Source organism: Malaclemys terrapin, chromosome 23 (assembly GCF_027887155.1).
Source record: "Malaclemys terrapin pileata isolate rMalTer1 chromosome 23, rMalTer1.hap1, whole genome shotgun sequence".
Lineage (NCBI taxonomy): Eukaryota > Metazoa > Chordata > Testudines > Emydidae > Malaclemys > Malaclemys terrapin.
The window spans coordinates 14846946-14867746 of NC_071527.1; the positions used below are offsets into that span (position 1 = coordinate 14846946).

At 63.5% G+C, this 20801-nt stretch overlaps 1 protein-coding gene across 2 annotated transcripts in view; it reads left to right on the plus strand.

Annotated features, from left to right (window-relative positions):
- PKN1 (protein kinase N1) overlaps window positions 1–19749 on the plus strand; it is a 47499-nt gene extending 27750 nt beyond the window's left edge. The window contains exons 3-22 of one of the 2 annotated variants that reach the window (XM_054012467.1): window positions 2737–2882; window positions 4270–4399; window positions 5378–5523; window positions 6842–7055; window positions 7339–7539; window positions 8673–8782; window positions 9612–9755; window positions 10216–10291; window positions 10667–10826; window positions 11323–11425; window positions 12033–12106; window positions 12965–13031; window positions 13368–13459; window positions 13608–13784; window positions 14065–14127; window positions 14400–14476; window positions 15178–15320; window positions 15777–15884; window positions 16380–16460; window positions 17021–19748. In XM_054012467.1, coding sequence (XP_053868442.1) covers window positions 2737–2882; window positions 4270–4399; window positions 5378–5523; window positions 6842–7055; window positions 7339–7539; window positions 8673–8782; window positions 9612–9755; window positions 10216–10291; window positions 10667–10826; window positions 11323–11425; window positions 12033–12106; window positions 12965–13031; window positions 13368–13459; window positions 13608–13784; window positions 14065–14127; window positions 14400–14476; window positions 15178–15320; window positions 15777–15884; window positions 16380–16460; window positions 17021–17224 — 2516 coding nt within the window. In that variant the 3' untranslated portion in view covers window positions 17225–19748. Of the gene's footprint in view, window positions 1–2736; window positions 2883–4269; window positions 4400–5377; window positions 5524–6841; window positions 7056–7338; window positions 7540–8672; window positions 8783–9611; window positions 9756–10215; window positions 10292–10666; window positions 10827–11322; window positions 11426–12032; window positions 12107–12964; window positions 13032–13367; window positions 13460–13607; window positions 13785–14064; window positions 14128–14399; window positions 14477–15177; window positions 15321–15776; window positions 15885–16379; window positions 16461–17020 lie in introns of both variants that reach the window. The other variant, XM_054012466.1, reaches the window with a different exon arrangement.
- The last annotated feature ends 1052 nt before the right edge of the window (window positions 19750–20801 follow it).

Below are 20801 nucleotides of genomic sequence, written 5' to 3' on the forward strand. Positions count from 1 at the left end.
TTTGGGTGGAAGCGATCGGGAAATGACAGCTTTCAGGACCCTGAGGAAAGAGAACAGCAGAATAAGGGCGATCAAGAGAAAATCTCCAGGATGAAGGAGTCGAGCAGTTTGTCAAAGAGGCAGTGTTAAAGGCACAACTGCAAACCAGCCCAAGGCCAAGGCAAGAGAGGAAGAATAGGGAGAGGCCAAGATGGCTCCTTCAGGGACTCTCTAATGACTTGAGAATCAAAAAGGAAACCTACAAGAAATGGGAACAGGGACAGATTGATCAGGAGAACAAAAACACAGCACAAGCTTATAGGGACGATATCAGAGAGGCTAAGGCACAAAATGAGTTACACCCAGCAAGGGACATAAACAGCAGTAAGAAGAGATCCTTTAAATCCATTAGGAGCGAGAGACGGACGAAGGAAAGCGGGGAAGGAGAGCAAACAACCAATGGCGTCAAGAAAGCTGAGGCGTTTAATGCCTGTTTTGCTTCAGTCTTCATTAAAAAGGTTAATGGAGAGCAGACACTCAGCACAATTAATATTAACCACCAGGGGGAAGGAACACAAGCCAATCTAGGGAATGATCAGGTTAAAGAATATTTCGATGTTAGGTGTGTTCAAGTCGGCAGGGCCCAGTGCAGTTCGTCCTATTTCAGGAACTAACAGCAGCAATCGCACCACCATTAGCAATTATCTCTGAGAACTCCTGGAGGGCCGATGAGGTCCCAGAGGAGGGAGAAAGGCAAACATAGAACTTGTCTTTTAAAAGGGGAACAGAGAACCCGATCAGCCTGACTTCGCTAGCTGGAAAGACACTGGAACAAATTATTAACCAATCAGTTTGTAAGCAGGTAGAGCACAGTAGGGTTAAGAGGAATAGGCAGCATGGATTTGTCAAGAACAAATCATGCCAAACTAATCTAATTTCCTTCTCTGTCAGGGTTACTGGCCAAGTGGATGGGGGGAAGCAGTAGATGTGATACGGTTTGATTTTAGTGAGGCTTTTGACACAGTCCCACGTGACATTTTCATACGCAAACTAGGGAAATGTGGTCTAGATACAAATACTATAAGGTGGGTGCACAACTGATTGAAATACCCTACTCAAAGAGCAGCTCTCAATGGTTCGCAGTCAGACCGGGAAGGTGTGTCTAGCAGGTCCCGCAGGGGTCAGTCCTGGGCCCAGTTCTAGTCAATATTCTCATTAATGAATTGGGTAACGGAGTGCAGAGTGTGCTGATAAAACTTGCGTCTGACACCAGGCTGGGAGGGGCTGCTAGCATTGTGGAGGCCAGGATTGGAATTCAAAACGACCGTGACACATTGGAGAATTGGCCTGAAATCAACAAGATGAAATTCAGTAAAGACAAGTGCAAAGTACTTCACTCAGGAAGGAAAAATCGAACGCACAACCAGAAAACGGGGAATACCTGGCTAGGCAGTCAAAGTGCTGGAAAGGAGCTGGGGTTACAGCAGATCGCAAATCGAATACGAGTCAACAGTGTGAAAAAGGCTGATCTCATTCTGGGGTGTATTAACAGGAGTGTCGTATATAAGACACAGGAGGTGACTGTCCCACTCTTCTCAGCACTGGGGAGGCCTCAGCTGGAGTCCCGTGTCCAGTTCTGGGTGTCGCGCTTTAGGGAAGATGTGGACATGTTGCAGAGAGGCCAGAGGAGAGCACCAAACATGATCGAAGGTTTAGCAAACCGGATCTGTGAGGAAAGGTTCAAACCTGGGCATGTTTAGCCTGAGAAAAGGCGACTGAGGGGGACCTGAGAACAGTCTTCAAATATGCTAAGGGTTGTTACAAAGAAGACAGGGATCAGTTGTTCTCCGTGTCCCTGGGGGGTAGGACGAGAGGCAATGGGTTTAATCTGCAGCAGGGAGATTTCGGTTGGATATTAGGCAAAACTTTCTAACTCCAAGGGGAGTTCGGCTCTGGAATAGGTGACCGAGGGCGGTTGTGGAATCCCTGTTATTGGAGGTTTGTAAGAACAATTTAGACCAACCCCTGTCAGGTACGGGCTAGGGTTACTTGGCCCTGCTGCAGAACAGGGGGATGGACTAGGTGACCTCTCAAGGTCCCTTTGAGCCTGACATTTGTGTGATTCCCTGCCTGGCGCAAAAAATGCAGCTGCCTCTGGGGTGGGGCATGGCAGGGCTCAGCCCATGCACAGGGGGATTTGGCCCTCTCTGCTCAATGAGATGTTTTAGGTGCATTGATCCAAGTGAAGGAGAGAAACCTCTTGTCTCAGCTCCCAGCAACTCTTCCCCAAGAGCCAGATACTGGGGCTTCCCTCCCCCATGCCTGCAGGGTAAAGGCACCTGGGGCAGGGATGGTTCTTTGTCTTTAGGGCCCTGGGTTTAAATGTGGCCCTAAGTCAAACTCCCTCTGGACAGCGAGCCAGACCCCCCAGATAGCCTACGTGTGGGGAGCCCCGGGCTGGCAGGGAGCTGCCGGTCAGGATTGAGGGGCATTGGCAGAGCTGGGGTGCCGCAGTGAGGGACCTGCCAGCAGAGATGGGGGCAGATCGGTGAGAGTGCCCCTCCCCCTCCTCATCCAGCCCCCCCAATTCAGGGGGCACGACACCCCCCCAGCAGGGATTAGACACCTTGGCTCTGCTGATGCCCCTCAATCCTGACCCGTAGCCCCCTGCTAGCCCTGCCCTGGGCTCCTGGGTCCTGGAGGGGCAGGGCCACCCCCTGCCGGGCACTGCTGACCCTTCCCCCTCCCCCCTTGCAGATGTCCCCCAGTCACCCAACAGCCTGAGCCGCTCGGCCGCCAACAAGCACCGTCTGGCCGGGCTGGAGAAGCAGCTGAACATTGAGTTGAAGGTGAAGCAGGGGGCAGAGAACATGATCCAGATGTATGCCAATGGCTCCACCAAGGTGAGGGGTCCCGATCCCTCCTCCACCTGCCTCCTATCCCACCCTCCCCTGCCTGGCCTCTGCCCCAACCCTCACCCTGCCCCCCAACCTCCATTCCACCACCTCTTCACCCCCCAAGCTCCTCCCTCATCCCGGCCCTCCTTGGCCCCCTGCCTCCCAATTCCCCTGGTCGCTTTGCCTCTCCAACCTACCTCCCGGTCCCCTTCCTTCTCCCCTCCCCCCACACCCTCCTCCACCTCTACCTGCCCCCTTCGCTCTCCGCCCCCTAGATCCCCCTTCCCCTGCCCTGGAGGCTCTGGGACCGAATTCCCAAAGAGGCCTCCAGCCCGGAAAAACTGGCACAAGGAGGAGAGAAGACATGTAGCCCCCCCCCCACTCCCGCTAGGTAGCTCCCACCCATCCGTCTGCTCTGGGGAGCCGGGGGGGTCATACGGCCTGTAGCAGGGAGCTGGTTTTAGCAGCAAGTAAAAGACCTGGTTCAAAGGGACCCCACCAATGGCCCTGCCTCTCCCCCTCAGCATACCCCCCCCCCCCAAGCGTCCCAGGCCACAACCCCCAGCCAGCGTGTGGTTCCTGGGGGACCTGTTGACTACAGTGAAAGCATGCCCCCCCGCCCTCCTCAGCCACCTCCTTTCTCCAGCCCCCCAGCCCCTCCCCCTGCCCTCAACAGCCCCCTTCCTTCCCCAGATCTCCGCCAGCCCCAGGCCTGCCCCCCCAGCCCCACCCCCCTTTTCTCTAGCCAGCCCCTCGCCCACCCTCGTCAGCCCCCTCCTTTCTCCAGCCCCTCCCCCTCCTCAGGCCTGCCCCCAGTCCCTCCCTCTGCCCTCCTCAGCCCGCTCCCTTCCCTTGCTCTCTGCCAGCCCCCAGCCCTTCTCTCTTTCTCCCCCTCATGTGTATCTCCCACAATAATAATCAGCCTCCCCCTGCCCAGCCCCAGCTGCTCCCCCATTGCTCAGGCCGGACCCAGCTCCCCCCACCCCGCTGCTCTGGCACAGAACCCAGTGAGCACCACTCGAGGGCTGACAGACTATTTAAAGGGACGCCGCGCGATTCCCAGACACGTCCCCGCTCCGTGACTCAGTTTCCCCCGGGGTAGCGACAGTGTTGTGGCTCTGGCGGGGAGATCTGGGGAAAGCAGCAGGGAGGGGTGAGGTGCTGGTGATGCCCCCAGCCCCAGAGCTCCCCCCCAGTGGGGAGAGAGGATCCTGCTCCCCAGGGCCCATCCAGCCCCCAAGGGGCACAAGGGGTTTGCCCCACAAGGGCCGGGCTGGGACATGGAGCTGCCCCTGATATGCGGGGGTCAGACTCATGGGGGTGGGGGGCAGGGCGCTCTTCAGACAGCTCTGGGCTGAGCAGCCCCCCAACCCCATCCCCTGTCTGCCCCCAGGACCGGAAGCTGCTGCAGACGGCCCAGCAGATGCTGCAAGACAGCAAGACCAAGATCAATATCATCCGCATGCAGATCCGCAGAGCCGCGCAGGCCGACGTGGTACCACCCGATGGCGAGGACGGGCAAGGTGGGAGGGGCAGTGGGGGGAGGGGAAATAGGCTGGGGAGCCGTGGGGCACAGGGCAGTGGGGGGGTGGGGAGACAAGGAGCGGTGAGGGATGGGCAGCAGCGTGGGGGCCGGGCCGGTGTCCATAAGCTCCTGCTGTAGATACTCACCCTGCCCGAACTCCCACAATCCTCTGCTCCCCACAGCCCTGCTCACTACACTGCTGTGGGGCTGCTCTCCCAAGGGTCAGGGGGTGGGGCCCGGCGAGCAGATCCTGGAGCCCTGTCAACTTGGGAGGTGTTTTTCCAGCGAACCCTCCCCCTGGCGTCCCATGGCCCAGCCACAGGGTAGGGATCCCCCCCAAACACTGGATCCCCCGGGTCAGGGCTCCCCCAGCACCCAGGTAGTCCAGCTGGGCTTTCCCCACCCCCCCCCCCCCCCCCCCGCCAACGCTGCTCAGTGGGAGGGAACCCTAGCAGCTTTGGCTACAGCCAAGCCCATGGGACAGGCACAGCTGGCGGGGGGGGGGGGGGGCACAGCTCTACTGCTATGCAGGGTGCGCAGGGAAGGCGGCAACCCCTCCCTTCTCTCCAGAGCCCCTCAAGGAGTAGTGAGCCCGGCTTTGGTCATTAATTCCTAGCCTGGTGCTCACCGGTCAGCCCCGCGGAGCTGAGACACCTGGAGAGGCATTGGCTGAGGTTAATGGGATAGGACACTGCCATGCGCCCCAGCTCCTAGATGTGCAGCCACCTCTGGGGTGGGGCACGGAGGCTGGTTATACAGGGACCCCTGTCCCGGTGCTGAGATGCAGCCACTTCTGGGGTGGGACATCACAGCTGTGAACCTCAGCTCCCTCTCCACTTCCGGGGCTGGAATAGAACCCAGGAGTCCTGCCCACTGTTCTATGGCTGCAGGGCAGGGCCTCTGGGTCTGCCCCCCCACCCCTGCAGGGAGCTCCCCCTCCAGGACAGGGGTCTGACCCAGCACTGTCCCCCCGCAGGGAACCTGGACCTGAGCTGCATGGAGCTGCGCATCGAGGAGCTGCGCCATCATTTCCGCGTGGAGCACGCTGTGTCCGAGGGGGCCAAGAACGTGCTGCGTCTGCTGGGCTCTGCCAGGACGCCGGACCGCAAGGCCATCGCTGAGGTACTGTCTGCCCCCCCCCCGTGCGGCCTCTCCTCGAACTCCCCCCCCAGCCATCGCTGAGGTACTGTCTGCCCCCCCCCGCGCGGCCTCTCCTCGAACTCCCCCTCCAGCCATCGCTGAGGTACTGTCTGCCCCCCCCCCCGTGCGGCCTCTCCTCGAACTCCCCCCCCAGCCATCGCTGAGGTACTGTCTGCCCCCCCCCCCCGCGCGGCCTCTCCTCGAACTCCCCCCCCAGCCATCGCTGAGGTACTGTCTGCCCCCCCCCCCGCGCGGCCTCTCCTCGAACTCCCCCCCCAGCCATCGCTGAGGTACTGTCTGCCCCCCCCCCCCGCGCGGCCTCTCCTCGAACTCCCCCCCCAGCCATCGCTGAGGTACTGTCTGCCCCCCCCCGCGCGGCCTCTCCTCGAACACCCCCCCCAGCCATCGCTGAGGTACTGTCTGCCCCCCCCCCCCCCCGCGTCCTCTCCCTTCTCCTCGAACTCCCCCCACACACAGGGCCACTGCTGAGGTACTGTCCGTCCCCCTCCCCCCCCGGCCTCGCCTCGAACCCCCCCCACACACATACAGAGCCATCACTGAGGTACTGTCCCCCCCCGGCCTCTCCTCGAACCCCCCCCCCGAGCCATCGCTGAGGTACTGTCCCCCCTGGCCTCCCTCGAACTCCCCCCCCTTGCACAAGGCCAGCGCTGAGGTATTGCCCCCCCCCCCCGGCCTCTTCTCAAATCTCCCCCCACAGGGCCATCACTAAGGTACTGCCCGCCTCCCAGCCTCTCCTCGAACCCCCCCCCCCCCCCGCAGGGCCATCACTGAGGTACTGCCCGCCTCCCAGCCTCTCCTCGAACCCCCCCCCCCCACAGGGCCATCACTAAGGTACTGCCCGCCTCCCAGCCTCTCCTCGAACCCCCCCCCCCCCCCCCGCAGGGCCATCACTGAGGTACTGCCCCCCCGCCCCCATGCTGCAGGGCCATGGCTGGGGTACTGCCCCCCGGGCTCTCCTCACCCCCCCTCAGGGCCATCACTGAAGTACTGCCCCCCAGACCCTCTTCTAACACCACCACCCCCGCAGGGCCATCGCTGAGGTACTGCCCCCCCTCTAATCCCCCCTCCACAGGGCTATCGAGGAGGACAGAGGTCCCAGGGCAGCAAGCAGAGGTGGCTGTCAGGGGGAGCAGGGGGTATCGGGGGTGGTTTGGTGCACAGGACTGGGGTTTATCTGTGGGTGCAGGGCCAGGGTACCTGGGGGGCCATGGGGGGCAGGGTGAGTACATATGGGGACACGAGGGTCTCAGGGGCCATGCCCACACTGTGCCCGTTGCAGGCCCAGGCGAAGCTGACCGAGTCGAGCCAGAAACTGGACCTGCTGCGCCTGGCGCTGGAGCGGCGCGTGGGGGAGCTGCCCGAGGATCACCCCAAGGGCTGCATCATCAAGGAGGAGCTGATCATGGCCACCTCGTCCGCCTTCAGCACCCGCAACAACGCCCCCTACCAGCACAACCAGTACAGCACGCTCTGCAAGCCCTCGCCCCTCACAGGTACCCGCTGCCTGGGTAGCACCCCAGGGCCCACTGGCAACAGTCCCACTGGGGCAAACACCAAAGTACCGGCCCCCTGGGGCGGTGCCCTCTAGCGCCCTACAGGTACCAGCCCCCAGGGAACAAGAAGTCCGTGAGAGAGCTGGAATAGAACCCAGGAGTCCTGGCTCCCAGCCTCTTTCTGCTCTAACCACTAGCCCCCCACTCCCCTCCCAGAGCTGGGGATAGAACCCAGGAGTCCTGGCTCCCAGCCCCCTGCTCTAACGCCCCCCACCCCTTGCAGGGATGCTGGAGGTGCAGCTGCTGGGCTGCAGTGGGCTGCTGGAGTCGGTGCCTGGCCGGACCCGTGGTGGTACCGTCTCGCTGCCCTGCAACAACCCCGGCGAGGCGCGCCCCTCCTTCATGAACCGCAGCGGGCGGGGGCTCTACAGCCGCAGCGGCAGCCTGAGCGGACGGACCATCCTCAAATCCGACGACTTCAGCAGTGAGTGAGCCGGTTTCCCCTTGGGGAGAAATCGTGACACAGAGTCTGGGGAGACCCTCAATAGAATTAATTTATTGTCAATGCCCCAGTCCTGGGGCAGAGGTGGGCACAGTAGCATTCAGGGCAACCCAGGACCACAGCCCTGCACCAACTCTTGATGCCCAGGAAGCAACTCTGCCCCAAGCACTGACTCTCGCTGGAGAGACCCAGGCTGGGACAGTGCCACCAGCAACACGCAGCGTGTCTCCCGAGGCTGAACACTCACTCGCACGCAAAGAGCATCAGGCTGTGTAACAGCATCCCCTGGTGGCTACTGGTACAGTAGCATGGTACCCACTATGTCAGAGGTGGACAAACTATGGCCTGCAGGACTGTCTTGCCTGGCCCTTGAGTCCCTGGCCCCTCCCCCACTGTCCCCCCTCCCTCGCAGTCACGCCGCCGCGCGTGCAGCGCTCTGGGTGGCGGGCCGCACACTCCTGCAGGGCAGCGCAGCAGCGTGTCTGGCTCTGGCCGGGCGGCACGGCGGCCAGACATGCTGCTCTGAGCGGCATGGTAAGGGGGTCAGGGCCAGGGGGTTGGATAAGGCATGGGGGGTCCAGGGGGGAAGTCAGGGAACAGGGAGCAAGGGGCGGTTGGATGGGGCAGAGGTTCTGGGGGGCAGTCAGGGGACGGGGAGCAGGGGGTGGTTGGATCGGCGTGGGAGTCCCGGGGGGGCCTGTCAGGGGGCGGGGTGTGGATAGGGGTTGGGGCAGCCAGAGGACAGGGAGCGGGGGGATTGGATAGGGGGTGGAGTCCCGGGGGGTGGTTAGGGGTGGGGGGGGTCCCGGGAGGGAGGGGTCAGGGGACAAGGAGCAGGCGGGGTTGGATGGGTCGGCAGTTCTGAGGAGGGCATTCAGGGGGCAGGAAGTGGGAGGGGCCGGATAGGGGGCAGGGACCAGGCTGTTTGGGGAGGCACAGGCTTCCCTACCCAGCCCTCCATACAGTTTTGCAACCCCAATGTGGCCCTCGGGCCAAAAAGTTTGCCCACCCCTGCACTATGTGCTGGGAGCTTCCCAAATGCTCCGCTGGCAGGGCCCGGCTCCAAGGAGGCAGCGGTAGGATGGACAGGGGGTGACGCGCGCCTCTCCCCGCAGATGAGGTGAGCGCCGTGCTGAAGCTGGATAACACTGTGATGGGGCAGACGGCCTGGAAGCCTGTGGGCCAGCAGGCCTGGAACCAGACCTTTGCCCTGGAGCTGGAGAGGGTGAGTGTGGGGGGGAGGCGCAACCATTGGGCCCTGCTGCTCCAGGACGCTGGGTCTGGTCGAAGGGCAGCCATGCACCGGAATCAGATGAGCCTCTCTGAGGGAGGTGGAGCCAGGAATTCCTGGCCCCCAGCTCCCCTCCTCCCTGCTCTAACTGCTAGACCCTACTTCCCTCACAGAGTCAGGGATAGAACCCAGAAGTCCTGGCCCTCAGCCCTCCTGCTCTAATCATTAGACCCCACTCCCTTCCCAGCACTGGCGATAGAACCCAGGAGTCCTGGCCCCCAGCCCCCTCAGCCTGGTTGCTGCACGGCCCGCACTGCCGATCCCGAACAGAGCTGGGCTTCCAGTGCTCAGCTGCCCCGTCCCCCCTTGACCTTATTAACCGCATTGGGGCACCTGGTTCCAACATGGCCCAGCCCTGATTCTGCTTCCAACATTGTCACTTTGTAGTGTGGACTGGCCCTCCCCCAGCCCAAAGTGTTTAGCAGGGCACAGCCAGCTCCCGTCTGCACTCCAGCTCTAACCGAGTTGTAGTCACACACACACCCCAGGCCCAAAACTCAGCTGAGCCACTGCAGAAACAGCTACTGGAAGGGGTTAAAATGGCCCCAGGTCAGTGGGAAACTGTTTACACCGGAACCTAATCATGGCTCCAGTTTTACTGCTGGACATTTTAGCCCAATTATCCAGCTCCTTTGCAGGGGTTATGGGTGGAGCTGCCAGGTGGTGGGTGGGGTTTCCGCACTGTCTTGCCCCCCACCTCCAGCTGCCCCATAGCCCTGGCTGGGTCCCTGGGGCCTCTCTCACCCCGGGCTCTGCCCCCCAGGCGCGGGAGCTGGAGATCTCGGTGTACTGGCGGGATTACCGCAGCCTCTGTGCCTTGAAGCACCTCAAGCTAGAGGATTTCCTGGACAACCAACGCCACGAGATCCACCTGGACCTGGAGCCCCAGGGCACCCTGCTGGCCGAGGTGATGCCCGCGGGGGGCAGGATTGGGATAACAGGGAGGGGGAGCAGGCCCCGGGGAGGGAGAGGGGAGCAGGGAGCAGGTCCCAGGGGGGCGGGAGGAGGGAGGAGCTGGCCCTGGGGGGAAGGAGTGGGGAGCAGTCCTGGGAAGGGGAAGCGGGGAGCAGGGAACAGGCCTCGGGGCGAGGGGAACTGGCCCTGTCCCTTTCCCAACACCCATCAAGGTAAATTTACCGGGGGAGGGGGAAGTGCCTTGGCCCCGGACTCCTCCATACACAGCCAGTCACCCCATGGGCTCGCTGGAGCGGGGCCTGTGCTGGCCCCACTGCACAGGGGAGTGGGAGCTTCCCCATGGCCCCCAGGAACAGAGCAGTGTTGGGGGCGGTGGGGGGTGCAGTGACCTCACCTGTCCTGGCCCCCCGCGCCCGGGCCCAGCCCCTCACCCCGGTCTCTTGCCGCCCCAGGTGACCTTCTTCGACCCCGTCATCGAGCGCATCCCCAAGCTTCAGAGGCAGAAGAAGATTTTCTCCAAGCAGCAAGGTGCCGTCTGGATGGGGGCAGGACCCAAATGCAGCGCCCCACGGGGGCTCCTGCGTGAACTCCCCAGCCCAGAGTTATGTGTGGGCACCGGATGCCAGCCTGTGTCCCCGTCCCCCATTGGGAGCTGACGCTGCCCCATATCCTCATTCCTCCCTATCAGGACGGGCTCTGCCACCTATGCTCCACCCTCTTCCTTGGGGGCTGACGCTGGGCTCTGCCCCATATCCCCCACCCCAGGGGACGGGCACTGGGCACCGGAGCCTCTTGCTGCTGAAGCTCCGGGTTCGGCTGCATTCCCAGCCCTAAAGCAGATCTGGGGGGTGACTGGAGGTATGGGGGGGGACCAGTCCCACCGTGACCTTTGACCCTCCCCAGGCAAGGCCTTCCTGCGCGCCCGTCAGATGAACATCGACATCGCCACCTGGGTGCGGCTGCTACGGCGCCTCCTGCCCACCACCAGCTCCACCGGCGCCTACAGCCCCTCGGCCCACATGCCCGCCGGGCCCGGCTCCGAGGGCCACCTCGGCCTGGCCAGGTGAGCCCCTGGGGGTCCCTGGGGGAGTGGGGGGCTGGAGCTCACCGCACCCGGCATGGCCCCCTGGGGGGCTCATTCTGTCCTCGCTCTGGGGCCCGGGACTGTGGGGGTTGGGCAGGGCCCCCAGGGACAGCCCCCCGCTGTGAAGGGATAGAGGGGCAGGCCCCACACCCCTGGCAGGCCGGTCCAGCTGCCCCCCAGAGGGGTGTGGGGTGATGGGAGGGCCCAGATCTGTGGGGCAAGAGCCCAGATACTGCCAGGAGCCTGGGGGTGCCTCACCGCCCAGCTGTGGAAGGGGGCAGGAGGTTTGCCCGGCCCACCCCACAAATGCTTACAGGGAGGGGATCACGAGGGGGCAGCTACCTCCTGTCGTCAGACCCTCCAGCCTCCCAGGCGGGGTCCCCCAGCTCCAGCTCCTCCGGGGATCTGGGGGGAGGGGGTTATGGGGGGATCCCATGGGTCTTCCCCTCTGACCCCCGCCTTCCCTGCCCCGCAGAGACTTCTCCATCGAGAAGCTGAACCTGGACATGGATAAGTCGCAGCAGGAGCAGCCAGGCCAGCCGGCCGATGGTGGGGAGCGACCGGAGAGGGGCGCACTGGTAAGACTCCCCCGGCCATGTGGGGGGCTGGTCCTGTCCACTAGAGCAGCTCCAGGCAGCTCGGGGTTCAGGGCACCAGCCCAGTGCCTAGTGCAGCTCCTGGGGATGGCAGGGATGGGCCGGGTCCCTGGCGCCAGGCACAGAGAACCGCCCACCCTGGGCTCCAGCACCAGCTATGGGGACCCAGCAGCCCACACCCAGCCCCACGGGGAACCAGTGCCAGACCCAGGGGCTCCCTGCAGTCAGAGCCCAGGGGAGGGAACGGACCCCCTGCCTCCAGCGACTGGGGACTCGACTCTCGCTCCCTCCTGTCTGACAGGGCCATCGGCTGCGCCCAGAGTCCGTGGGGATGGGCACCCTGGAGATGAAGCAGGGAGTTGTAGATGCAGATTCCCTGCCTCATGGCTGGGCCCCTCTGTACCCCAGTGAGGAAGGCTAGGCCCTGCTGTCCCCCGGGGCTCATCCCGCAAACCTCTGGCACCACCCAGCACTGCCATGGGACTGTGGTGCCATCTCAGCTGCCCCCCCCACACCTGGTGCAGCGGGCAGTGAGGGGGCCGGGTGAGCTCCTGTCTGCCTGACCCCCCCCCCCCCGTCTGCCCCCCAGAGCCCGCAAGCAGGAGATGAGGAGCCGGTTCTGGAAGGAGACACCCGAAGGCCTGGGAATAGCACCCTGCACAGGTGAGGGACCCCTGCCCCCATGCTGCCCCCCATCTCCCCAGCCCCGTATCTGCCCAGCCCCAGAGACCACAGGGTCCCTCCCAGCCCCATTTGCTCCTGACCCAGACCCCCGGCCGCTGTCCCCCCAACCTCGCTAGAGGTTGCCTCTGGGACAAGGGGGGGGGGAACCCCTTCCCCCAGCCCTGCTCCAGCCTCCCAGCCACTCCAGGGAGAAAGCTGGCAACAGGGCCCCACCCAGGTTGACACCTGCCACATGCGAAGCCCCTCCCCCACCTGCTGACCCCACCCCTCTATCACTGGCCCCTCCCTCACCTGCCAGCCCTGCCCCTCCATCACAAGCCTTTCTCCTGCCTGCTGACCCAATTCCTCCCCCACTTGCCCCTAGCCTCACCTGCTGGCCCCCCCTCCCCTTCCCCCAGACTCCTTCCCCACTTCCAGCCTTACCCCCCCCCACACACACACACACTTGTTAGTCCCATTCCTCCCCACAGACCCCTTCTCTTACCCCAGAGCCTTCCTCTTGGGACCCCCGCTGGGACAGTCACCCCATCCCCAGGGTCCCACCCTGCCCCCCACAGCCCCCACCAGGGACTCTCACTGCCCAGAGCCGGCTGACAGAGGGGGTCGGGTTGTGCGGGGGGCAGGGGTGAAGCGAGCAGCCCCTTCCCCTCCTGGGGCTCTTCTCTCCCCAGAGGGGGTGGGGATTAGGGGGGCACCATTCGCAGCCCCCCCTGCTCAGGCTTGGGCCAGGGGAGGGGTAAGGGGACTCTCTGCCCAATGGTGCGCAGGTCCCTCCCCGCCACACGCCGGCTGCCAGCCGCAGCGATGCCTGGTTCTCACTCTGCCTCTGCCCCCCAGGACGACGCCCTTGACGCTGGATGACTTCAGGTTCTTGGCTGTGCTGGGACGCGGGCACTTTGGCAAAGTGAGTCTTGGACCCAGTCCCACTCGTGCCCCTTCACCCAGCCCCTCCCCCCAGTAACTCCTCAAGGGCTCCCCCCCACTCATTCATCTGCAGCCCCCCTGCTGTGGCAGGAAGTCTAAAGTGCCCCCCATCTAGGCCCTTCCCAGCGGGACAGAGAAACGACACAGAGAAGTGATTTGCACCCAGTCGTGCCACGAGTCCTTGCCAGAGCTGGGGAGAAAACCCAGGAGTCCTGACGCCCAGCCCCTGCTCTCACCACTAGACCCCACTCCCCTCCCAGGAGCCCTGGCCCCCAGCCATGGTGCGGCCCCTAACGCCGGCTGTGTGTGGCTGCAGGTGCTGCTCTCCGAATACAGCCGCACAGGGGAGCTCTACGCCATCAAAGCCTTGAAGAAGGGGGACATTGTGGCGCGGGATGAGGTGGAGAGGTGAGTGCCCAGTACCCCTCCCTCCCCCCCTGTGCCATGGAGACCCAGCCAGTTCCCTCTGGAGATCCCTCCTGAGGGCCTGGGGAACCGACTCCCTCACCCCACCCCTGCCTTTCCCTGCCTCTCCCCATGTCCCCCTCCCCTGCAGCCTGATGTGCGAGAAGCGGATCTTCGAGACGGTGAATAGCTCGCGGCACCCGTTCCTGGTGAACCTCTTCGCCTGCTTCCAGACGCCCGAGCACGTCTGCTTCGTCATGGAGTACACAGCCGGCGGCGACCTCATGATGCACATCCACACTGACGTCTTCACCGAGCCACGGGCCACGTGAGTGCAGGGCAGCCACGCGCCAGCCCACAGGGCCTTGCTGGCAGTCCCAGCCAGGCCTGGAACCCAGGGGTCCTGGCTCCCAGCCCCCTGCTCTAACCACTAGACACCGCTCCCCTCTCAGGGCCAAGAATGGAACCCAGGAGTCCGGGCTCCCAGCCCGTTCTTGCTCCCCCACTGGGCTGGGTTTGCTCTGTATGGCAGAGCCAGCAGGGAGGGGCTGCCCCAGCACAGGCTGTAGCATTGACAAACCCCCCCCCGCCTCCATCGTCCCCTGCAGGTTTTACGCCGCCTGTGTCGTCCTCGGATTGCAGTTTCTTCATGAGCGCAAAATAGTGTACAGGTAAGAGACTCTCAATGGGGGAGGGGAGAACATTCCCTTGCCCAGCATGGGGCTCCCCGCTCTGCACCCTGCTGTACAGGTAGGGAAACTGAGGCACACAGCTGGGAAGGGACTTTGTGCATAGCTGGGGATAGAATCCAGGAGTCCAGACTCCCAGCCCTCCCTGCTCTAACCACTAGACCTCAGTCCTCCCCCATAGCTGGGGATAGATCCCAGCAGGCTGGACTCCTAGCCTGCCAGCACACACTGACCCTCGCACCCTCCTCCTTCAGGGACCTGAAGCTGGATAATTTATTACTGGACAAGGAGGGTTTTGTGAAGATCGCAGATTTTGGCCTGTGCAAGGAAGGTGGGTGCTGGGCACAGGGCAAGGGAGGGGGGCAGGGGTACCAGGGGCAGTTACGTGTGAGTGTCAAGATACTTTGCCATTGGGGCCCGTTAGGCAGCTGGGGGTCTCTATGCCCACTCCACCTGCCGCTGCAGTGCAGCCACCTCTGGGGTGGAACGTAGAAGCTGCTTATATGAGGTGGCTCACCCAGCGCCGGGGTGCAGCCACTTCCGTGGGGAGACGTGGCAGCTGTAGGACTCGGGGGGGATGCAACACTTTGGGACAGGAAGTGAAGGAGAGGCGTGTATCTGGCCGCAGGGGGATGGAAGCGCCGTGCTGGGGCACCAGGACAAACGCAGCTCTGGGGGGAGCTCAGGGGTTGTTAATAACCACCCCGAGGTATGGCAGCCCCTGCAGCACAGCGCCCCCTACTGAGCCCTCACCCCACCCCCTGCAGCACTGCGCCCCCAAGTGCCACACTGGGGTATTGGGGCCAGCCCTGCCTGAGGGGTAGCCTGCTCTCTGGGAGCTCTCTCCATGCACTGACCCTGCTTAGCTTGGGGGCAGTTGAAGGGGGGGCGGGGGCAGGAGCCTTGGTGGGTCTGTGGCCTCCAGGGAGCTGGGAGGAAGCCCCGGGCATAGCCCCCACCCTGCGATGGGGAGGGGGTTGCTCAGTGCATGGGGGGGACCCCGGGGTTTAACCCTTTCCCCTCCCCGCTCAGGGATGGGCTACGGCGACCGCACCAGCACGTTCTGTGGGACCCCCGAGTTCCTGGCACCCGAGGTGCTGACAGACACGTCCTACACCCGCGCCGTGGACTGGTGGGGGCTGGGCGTCTTGATCTACGAGATGCTGGTGGGGGAGGTGAGTCGGGGGGCGGGGTCTTACCCTGGGCCTTCACATGGCCACCCCAGGGCTGGTCGGGGTGGGGGAGGGCAGTTGGAGGGGCAGGTAGGTTGGGGAGGGGCTCCGAGTGAGGACTAGTTCAGAGGGGCTCTCTCAGCAGGATGGGGGATGGGTCTGAATGAAGGGAGGGGGTGTGGCTTGGGCTGGGGGGAGGGGCCTGGTCAGAGGCAGGGGGCATGGGGCGGGGGCACTTGGGACAGGGCGGGGGCTGGGTCAAAGGTGGAGAGATATTGGGTAGGTTGGAGGTGGGGGGGCGCTTGGTTCAGGGTGAGGGGGCTGGGTCAGGGCTGAGGTGCGTGGGGTCAGCTCCATGGGGTTTGGGGGGGGTGCTCGGGGCAGAGTGGTGGCAGGTTTGTGCTGGGGGTCGCTCTGAGCTGGGAGGACGTTGACCCGCCCCCTGGCTCCCCCCCGCAGTCCCCATTCCCAGGTGACGATGAGGAGGAGGTGTTTGACAGCATCGTGAATGACGAGGTGCGGTACCCCCGGTTCCTGTCCACCGAGGCCATTGGCGTCATGCGCCGGGTGAGTGCGCCAGGTCTTCCCTCCACCACACACACTGGGGCTGGGCCAGGGAACAGGGCAGCTCCCGAAGGGCCTGTTGGAGCAGGGGGTGGGCTCTGGGGGGAGGGGCCAGACACCGGGGGGGGGGGGATGGGCACTGAGGGGAGGTGGGGGCCCTGCCCCCAGCGTGGAGCAGCTCCTGCCCCTCCAGTGTATGGCTCATCTGGTCAAGCTATCCTCATGCTCCAGGGCTCTGCTCTGGGTGGGGATCAGGAAGGGTGGCTCAGTGCAGCGCCTGTGTTCCCCTGGGGATGGAGAGTGGGGGGGGTCTCCAGTGGTGGCGAGTGGGGATGGGGGGTCTCCAGTGGTGGAGAGCGGGGATGGGGGGTCTCCAGGGATGGAGAGCAGGGGCAGGGAGGGGTTCCTGGGGATGGAGAGTGGGAGTGGGGGAGATCTCCAGGGCTGGAGAGCAGGGGTGGGGGAAAGGCGCTGGAGCGTGACTGTGTCTCTGTCCAGCTCCTGCGCAGGAACCCGGAGCGGCGCCTGGGCTCCAGCGAGCGGGACGCCGAGGACGTCAAGAAGCAGCCGTTCTTCAGGGTCAGTCCCCACCCCCATGTTAACCCCCCTCCTTCTTCCCCTGACATCCCGCCCTGCGGCCACCCCCCCACTCCCACTCCAGACAGAACAACCCTCCACTGCAGCTCCCGTCCCTGGCTACAGCCTGGCTCCTGCTGGGATGCCCCCTGTGTATGCTGGCACTGCCACACCTGGCTCAGCCAGCAGGAGGCGATGCCCCCTCCCTCCATATCCAGGATGAAGTGCAGCCCCCTTGGTCTAAGATCATGTTAGACAACAGCGCCCCCTGGTGCTGCATGGGGGCATTGCAGCCAGCACTGACAGCCAGAGGAGAGCGCTCCCTGCTGAGGCCTCTGTGCTGTTTCCTGCAGCACAGCGCCCCCTAGTGCTGCACGGGGTCATTACAGCCAGCACTGACTGCCAGGGGAGAGCGCCCCCTGTTGTGCTTCCCACCCTGCAGCTGCCCAAGGCTTGGCCAGGGCCAGCCCGGCCTAGCCTGGTGGGAGGTTCCCAAGGGCAGGGCTAACTCCCAGTCTGGCTGCAGCCTCCCCCACTCACTCACGGCTCCCCTCCCCCCGCAGGTCATTGACTGGGAGGCCCTGCTGGCCCGGCGGCTCCCTCCCCCCTTCGTCCCCATCATCAAGGGGCGTGAGGACATCAGCAACTTCGACGAGGAGTTCACGGCCGAGGCGCCTGCGCTGACGCCGCCCCGCGAGCCGCGCCTGCTCACCGCTGCCGAGCAGGAGGCCTTCCGCCACTTCGACTACCTCGCGGACACCTGCTAGCCCAGGGGAGATCTGGGCCGCGGGAACGGACGGAGGGTTTCCCACTGGCGCCCCGTGGGGCTCTGAAGGACACAGTGGGGCGGGGAGCCAGCCCGGATCCGTGCTGGGGGGGCAGTTTGGCTCCAAGGCTGCAGAAGCAAGACGGGGAGGTGGATCTCTTGGAGTCCCTGCCAGGGATTGCTGCCCTCCAACCCCACCCTCCCCATCTGCCCCCTCTGCCCGTGACTTTCTCTTGGACCATTGTAGTTTTGCCAACAAGCGAAGGGGAGGAGCTCAGTGCTGGCCCTACCCTGGTTCCTACCCCCAGCCTGGGTCTGGCCCTGGCGCTGCGGAGGGTGAAAGGCTGAGCCCCACCCTCTGCTCTCAGAGGTAGGGGTGCAGCGAGAGGAGGGGTCTGTGCCCTGCATCCTGGGTGGGGGGAGGATGGGCACTGAGGGGAGGTGGGGGCCCTGCCAGGCCAGGGTGGAGTCAGCTCATGGGGGTGGGGAGCTGCTGGACCCTCGGGGCAAGTAGGGGCCACCCTGAGGGCAGAGGAGTGGCACCCAATGTTGGGTCCTGGGGGAGGACTGGTGGCCAGGTCCCAGAAGGATGCCCAGGAGGGTCCACCTCCCACCCCCCTGCCCCTCTCTGAAGCCCTGGAAACCTCCCCTGAGCTAGGGGGCTTTATGCCCCGCAGCCCCTCATCCTACCACAGCTCTACCCAGGGTTCAGCTGCCCTCTGCCCATGGCTGTAGGCCCATCTGCTCCCCCAAGGCCAGGCGAGGGTCAGCCTAGCCCTTTGCCTGTGGGCTCTTCCTCATATCATGGACCATTTGAAGCATCTGGAGGCAGGTGACACAGGAGCTGGTGGGGGCAGCTGCCGCTGGGGCAGGGCATGGGCGCTGTTTATACAGGGATCCCTGGCATGGCATTGAAATGCAGCTGCCTCTGGGGTGGGCTGTACCAGCTGCTTAACAGCCACCAGCAACAGAACACAACAGTTTTAGGACTGGAGGGGAAGGGGGATTGTATCGGGACTGTAGGCAGGCGGCAGGGGGCTGCCCCAAAGGGACTTTGGCCAGGAAGCTGGCGCTCCCACCCTGTCACTGGCCATGGGCTGGGCCATGTTTTTAAGAACACGTTGGCCAAACAACTGTGGGGGATGGTCTAGGTACCCATGGCCCTGCCTGGGTGCAGGGTGCTGGACTTGACCTCGGGTTCTGCGACAACTGATCAGGGCTCCAGCTTTAATTCTAAGCCAAAACCAGGGGGCCCTGTGCATTGCCTTGAAAGGGAGAGTGGCCCCTGCTCCCCGCAGCACAGCGCCCCCTAGTGCCAGGCTGGTGTTTTAGGGTCAGCACTCACTGTGAAGGGAGAGTGCCCCTGCTGTGCTCCCCCACAATCCCTGCAGCACAGCGCCCCCTAGTGCCGTGCTGGTGTTTTAGGGTCAGCACTCACTGTGAAGGGAGAGCGCCCCTGCTGTGCTCCCCCACCTTGCTCCCAGTAGCACAGCGCCCCCTCGTGCTGTATGGGGGCACTGAGCCCCTGTCCCACTCCCTGCATTTTCCTTGTCTCTCACCAGTCTGATCACACTCAGCATGATGTCCTAGCCTCCCCGCTCACTGCATGAAGGTTAGAGGGGCTGGAGCCACATCACCCCTGATAAAGGGGAGCAGAGGCCTCCCTGGGTATGACTGGGGTGAGAGCTGGGGGCTGCTGGCCCCATGGGGTGGTCAGGCAGGCACAAGGGCTGAGGGAACAGCAGATCCACAGGGGTTGGGGGAAGGGATTCCCTGTGTACTCCCATCCCCGGGGGTGTGGGGGAGGCCACTGTCTCTACGTTCCCACCCACAGGGTGCTGCCCCATCCTGCAGCACCTCCCCATGGGGGCTTCATGCACCTGCCTGCTGCTCCAGTCCCCACGGAGCTGTGCCCCTCACCGCAGTGTCACCACAACAGGGGCTGTTCTCATCCTGGTTGGCAGGCGTTGAGTCCATTGCTTATGAATGGGTGAGGGGTCTAGTGATGGAGGTGGGGCTGGGGAATCAGGACTCCTGGGTTCTGTTACTGATGGGGAAGAAAGAAGGGTCTAGTGGTTAAAGAGGGGCATATGGCCAGAAGTCAGGGTTCTGTCCTGGACCTAGGAGAGTGGGCTCTCGTGGTTAGAGCAGGAGGGGCTGGGAATCAGGACTTCTGGGTTCTGTTCCCGGCTCTGCCACTGACTTGCTGTGTGTGCCTGGTGGAGACACATTTCTTGTGCCTCAGTTTCCCCTTTAACATTCCCGCCCCTGCCTATCAGCCTTTGGGGTGTGGTCGCTCTGGCTCCAGGCAAAGACTCAAGGTTACAGTCACCCCGCCGCCCGCCTGCCTTTTAACTACCTCTGTCCCCGCAGGGAAACCCTCGGGCTGTGTTCTGTGGGGCAAGAGGGAGCCAATCAGCTGCCTTTGTGTTATGAGATGTGAGTTGTAAATTATAGACCAGTTAAGCAAATGTTGCAGCCCAGCTGTCGGCGGCGTCTCATTCCGGGAGGCTAGAAGAGCTCTCAACCAGAGCAGCGCTGTGGGAAACCCTTCGGGAGCAGCAGCTGGGACTCAGGACTCCATGCCCAGCTCTGGGAGGAGAGTGGGGTCTAGTGGTTTGAACAGGGGGAGTTCTGGAAGCCAGGACTCCTGAGCTCAGTTCTCTCCGCTGCCACTGACCTTGGGCAAGCGTCCCGTGCCTCAGTTTCCCCACTGGTAACTTTGTGAGACTGAGCTCTCCCCTCCCCCCTGGTTAAGAAGCACATTGAAGGCTGAGGAGGAAGCTCCCCACAATGGTGGTGAGAGGCTGCCAGATGGGACAAGCCGGAGGGATTGGGCAGCATGTGGGGGCACCATGGCTGGGCCCTCAACCTGCTGCAGAAGGCCCAGGAACCAACGGAGGCACCTGGCCTCAGTGCAGCAGGGGTTAATATGGACCTGGTGAGTTCAGTGAAGAGGAGAATCCCAGGGCAGGCATGGTAGCTGCAGCGCCCCCTTCTGGGGAACAGGGCAGTGCCGCAGTGGGCCTGGAGTTTATTTAGCTCGTCCAGGGCCCTGTGCATGGCAGTTTAGGACAGGAAGTGGGGGAAATGCCCAAGTCCCAATGCTCCTATATGGGGATTGAGGGAGGCAAGGGGATTCTCCTGGAGGGAGCTGGGATGGGGTCTGGGGAATCTTTATTCATCATGCCTGGCTAGGTTTGGGGTCTGTTCTGAGCAGTAGACCTACCAGCAGCACAGCGCCCCCTGTTGCCCCACTGGAGCATTAGGGTCATCACTGACTGTGGGGAAATGCTCCCTACTGAGCACAGCGCCCCCTAGTCCTGCTCTTGGGTATTGGATTTGGTGCTTTCTGCAAGGGGACAGTGCCCCCTACTGATACTCCCTGTCCCTGCAGCACAGCGCCCCCTGGTGCTGCAATGGGGTAGTGGGTTCATACAGACTTCGAGGAGAGAGCTCCCTGTACTGTCATCTGTTCAGTTCTCTGCTGACACGCTCCACACGCCAGCAAATGCTTCAGCAGCCTCCTACGTGTCCCACTCATCCCTGGTCTTCCACCCAGCACTTGGGGCATCGTG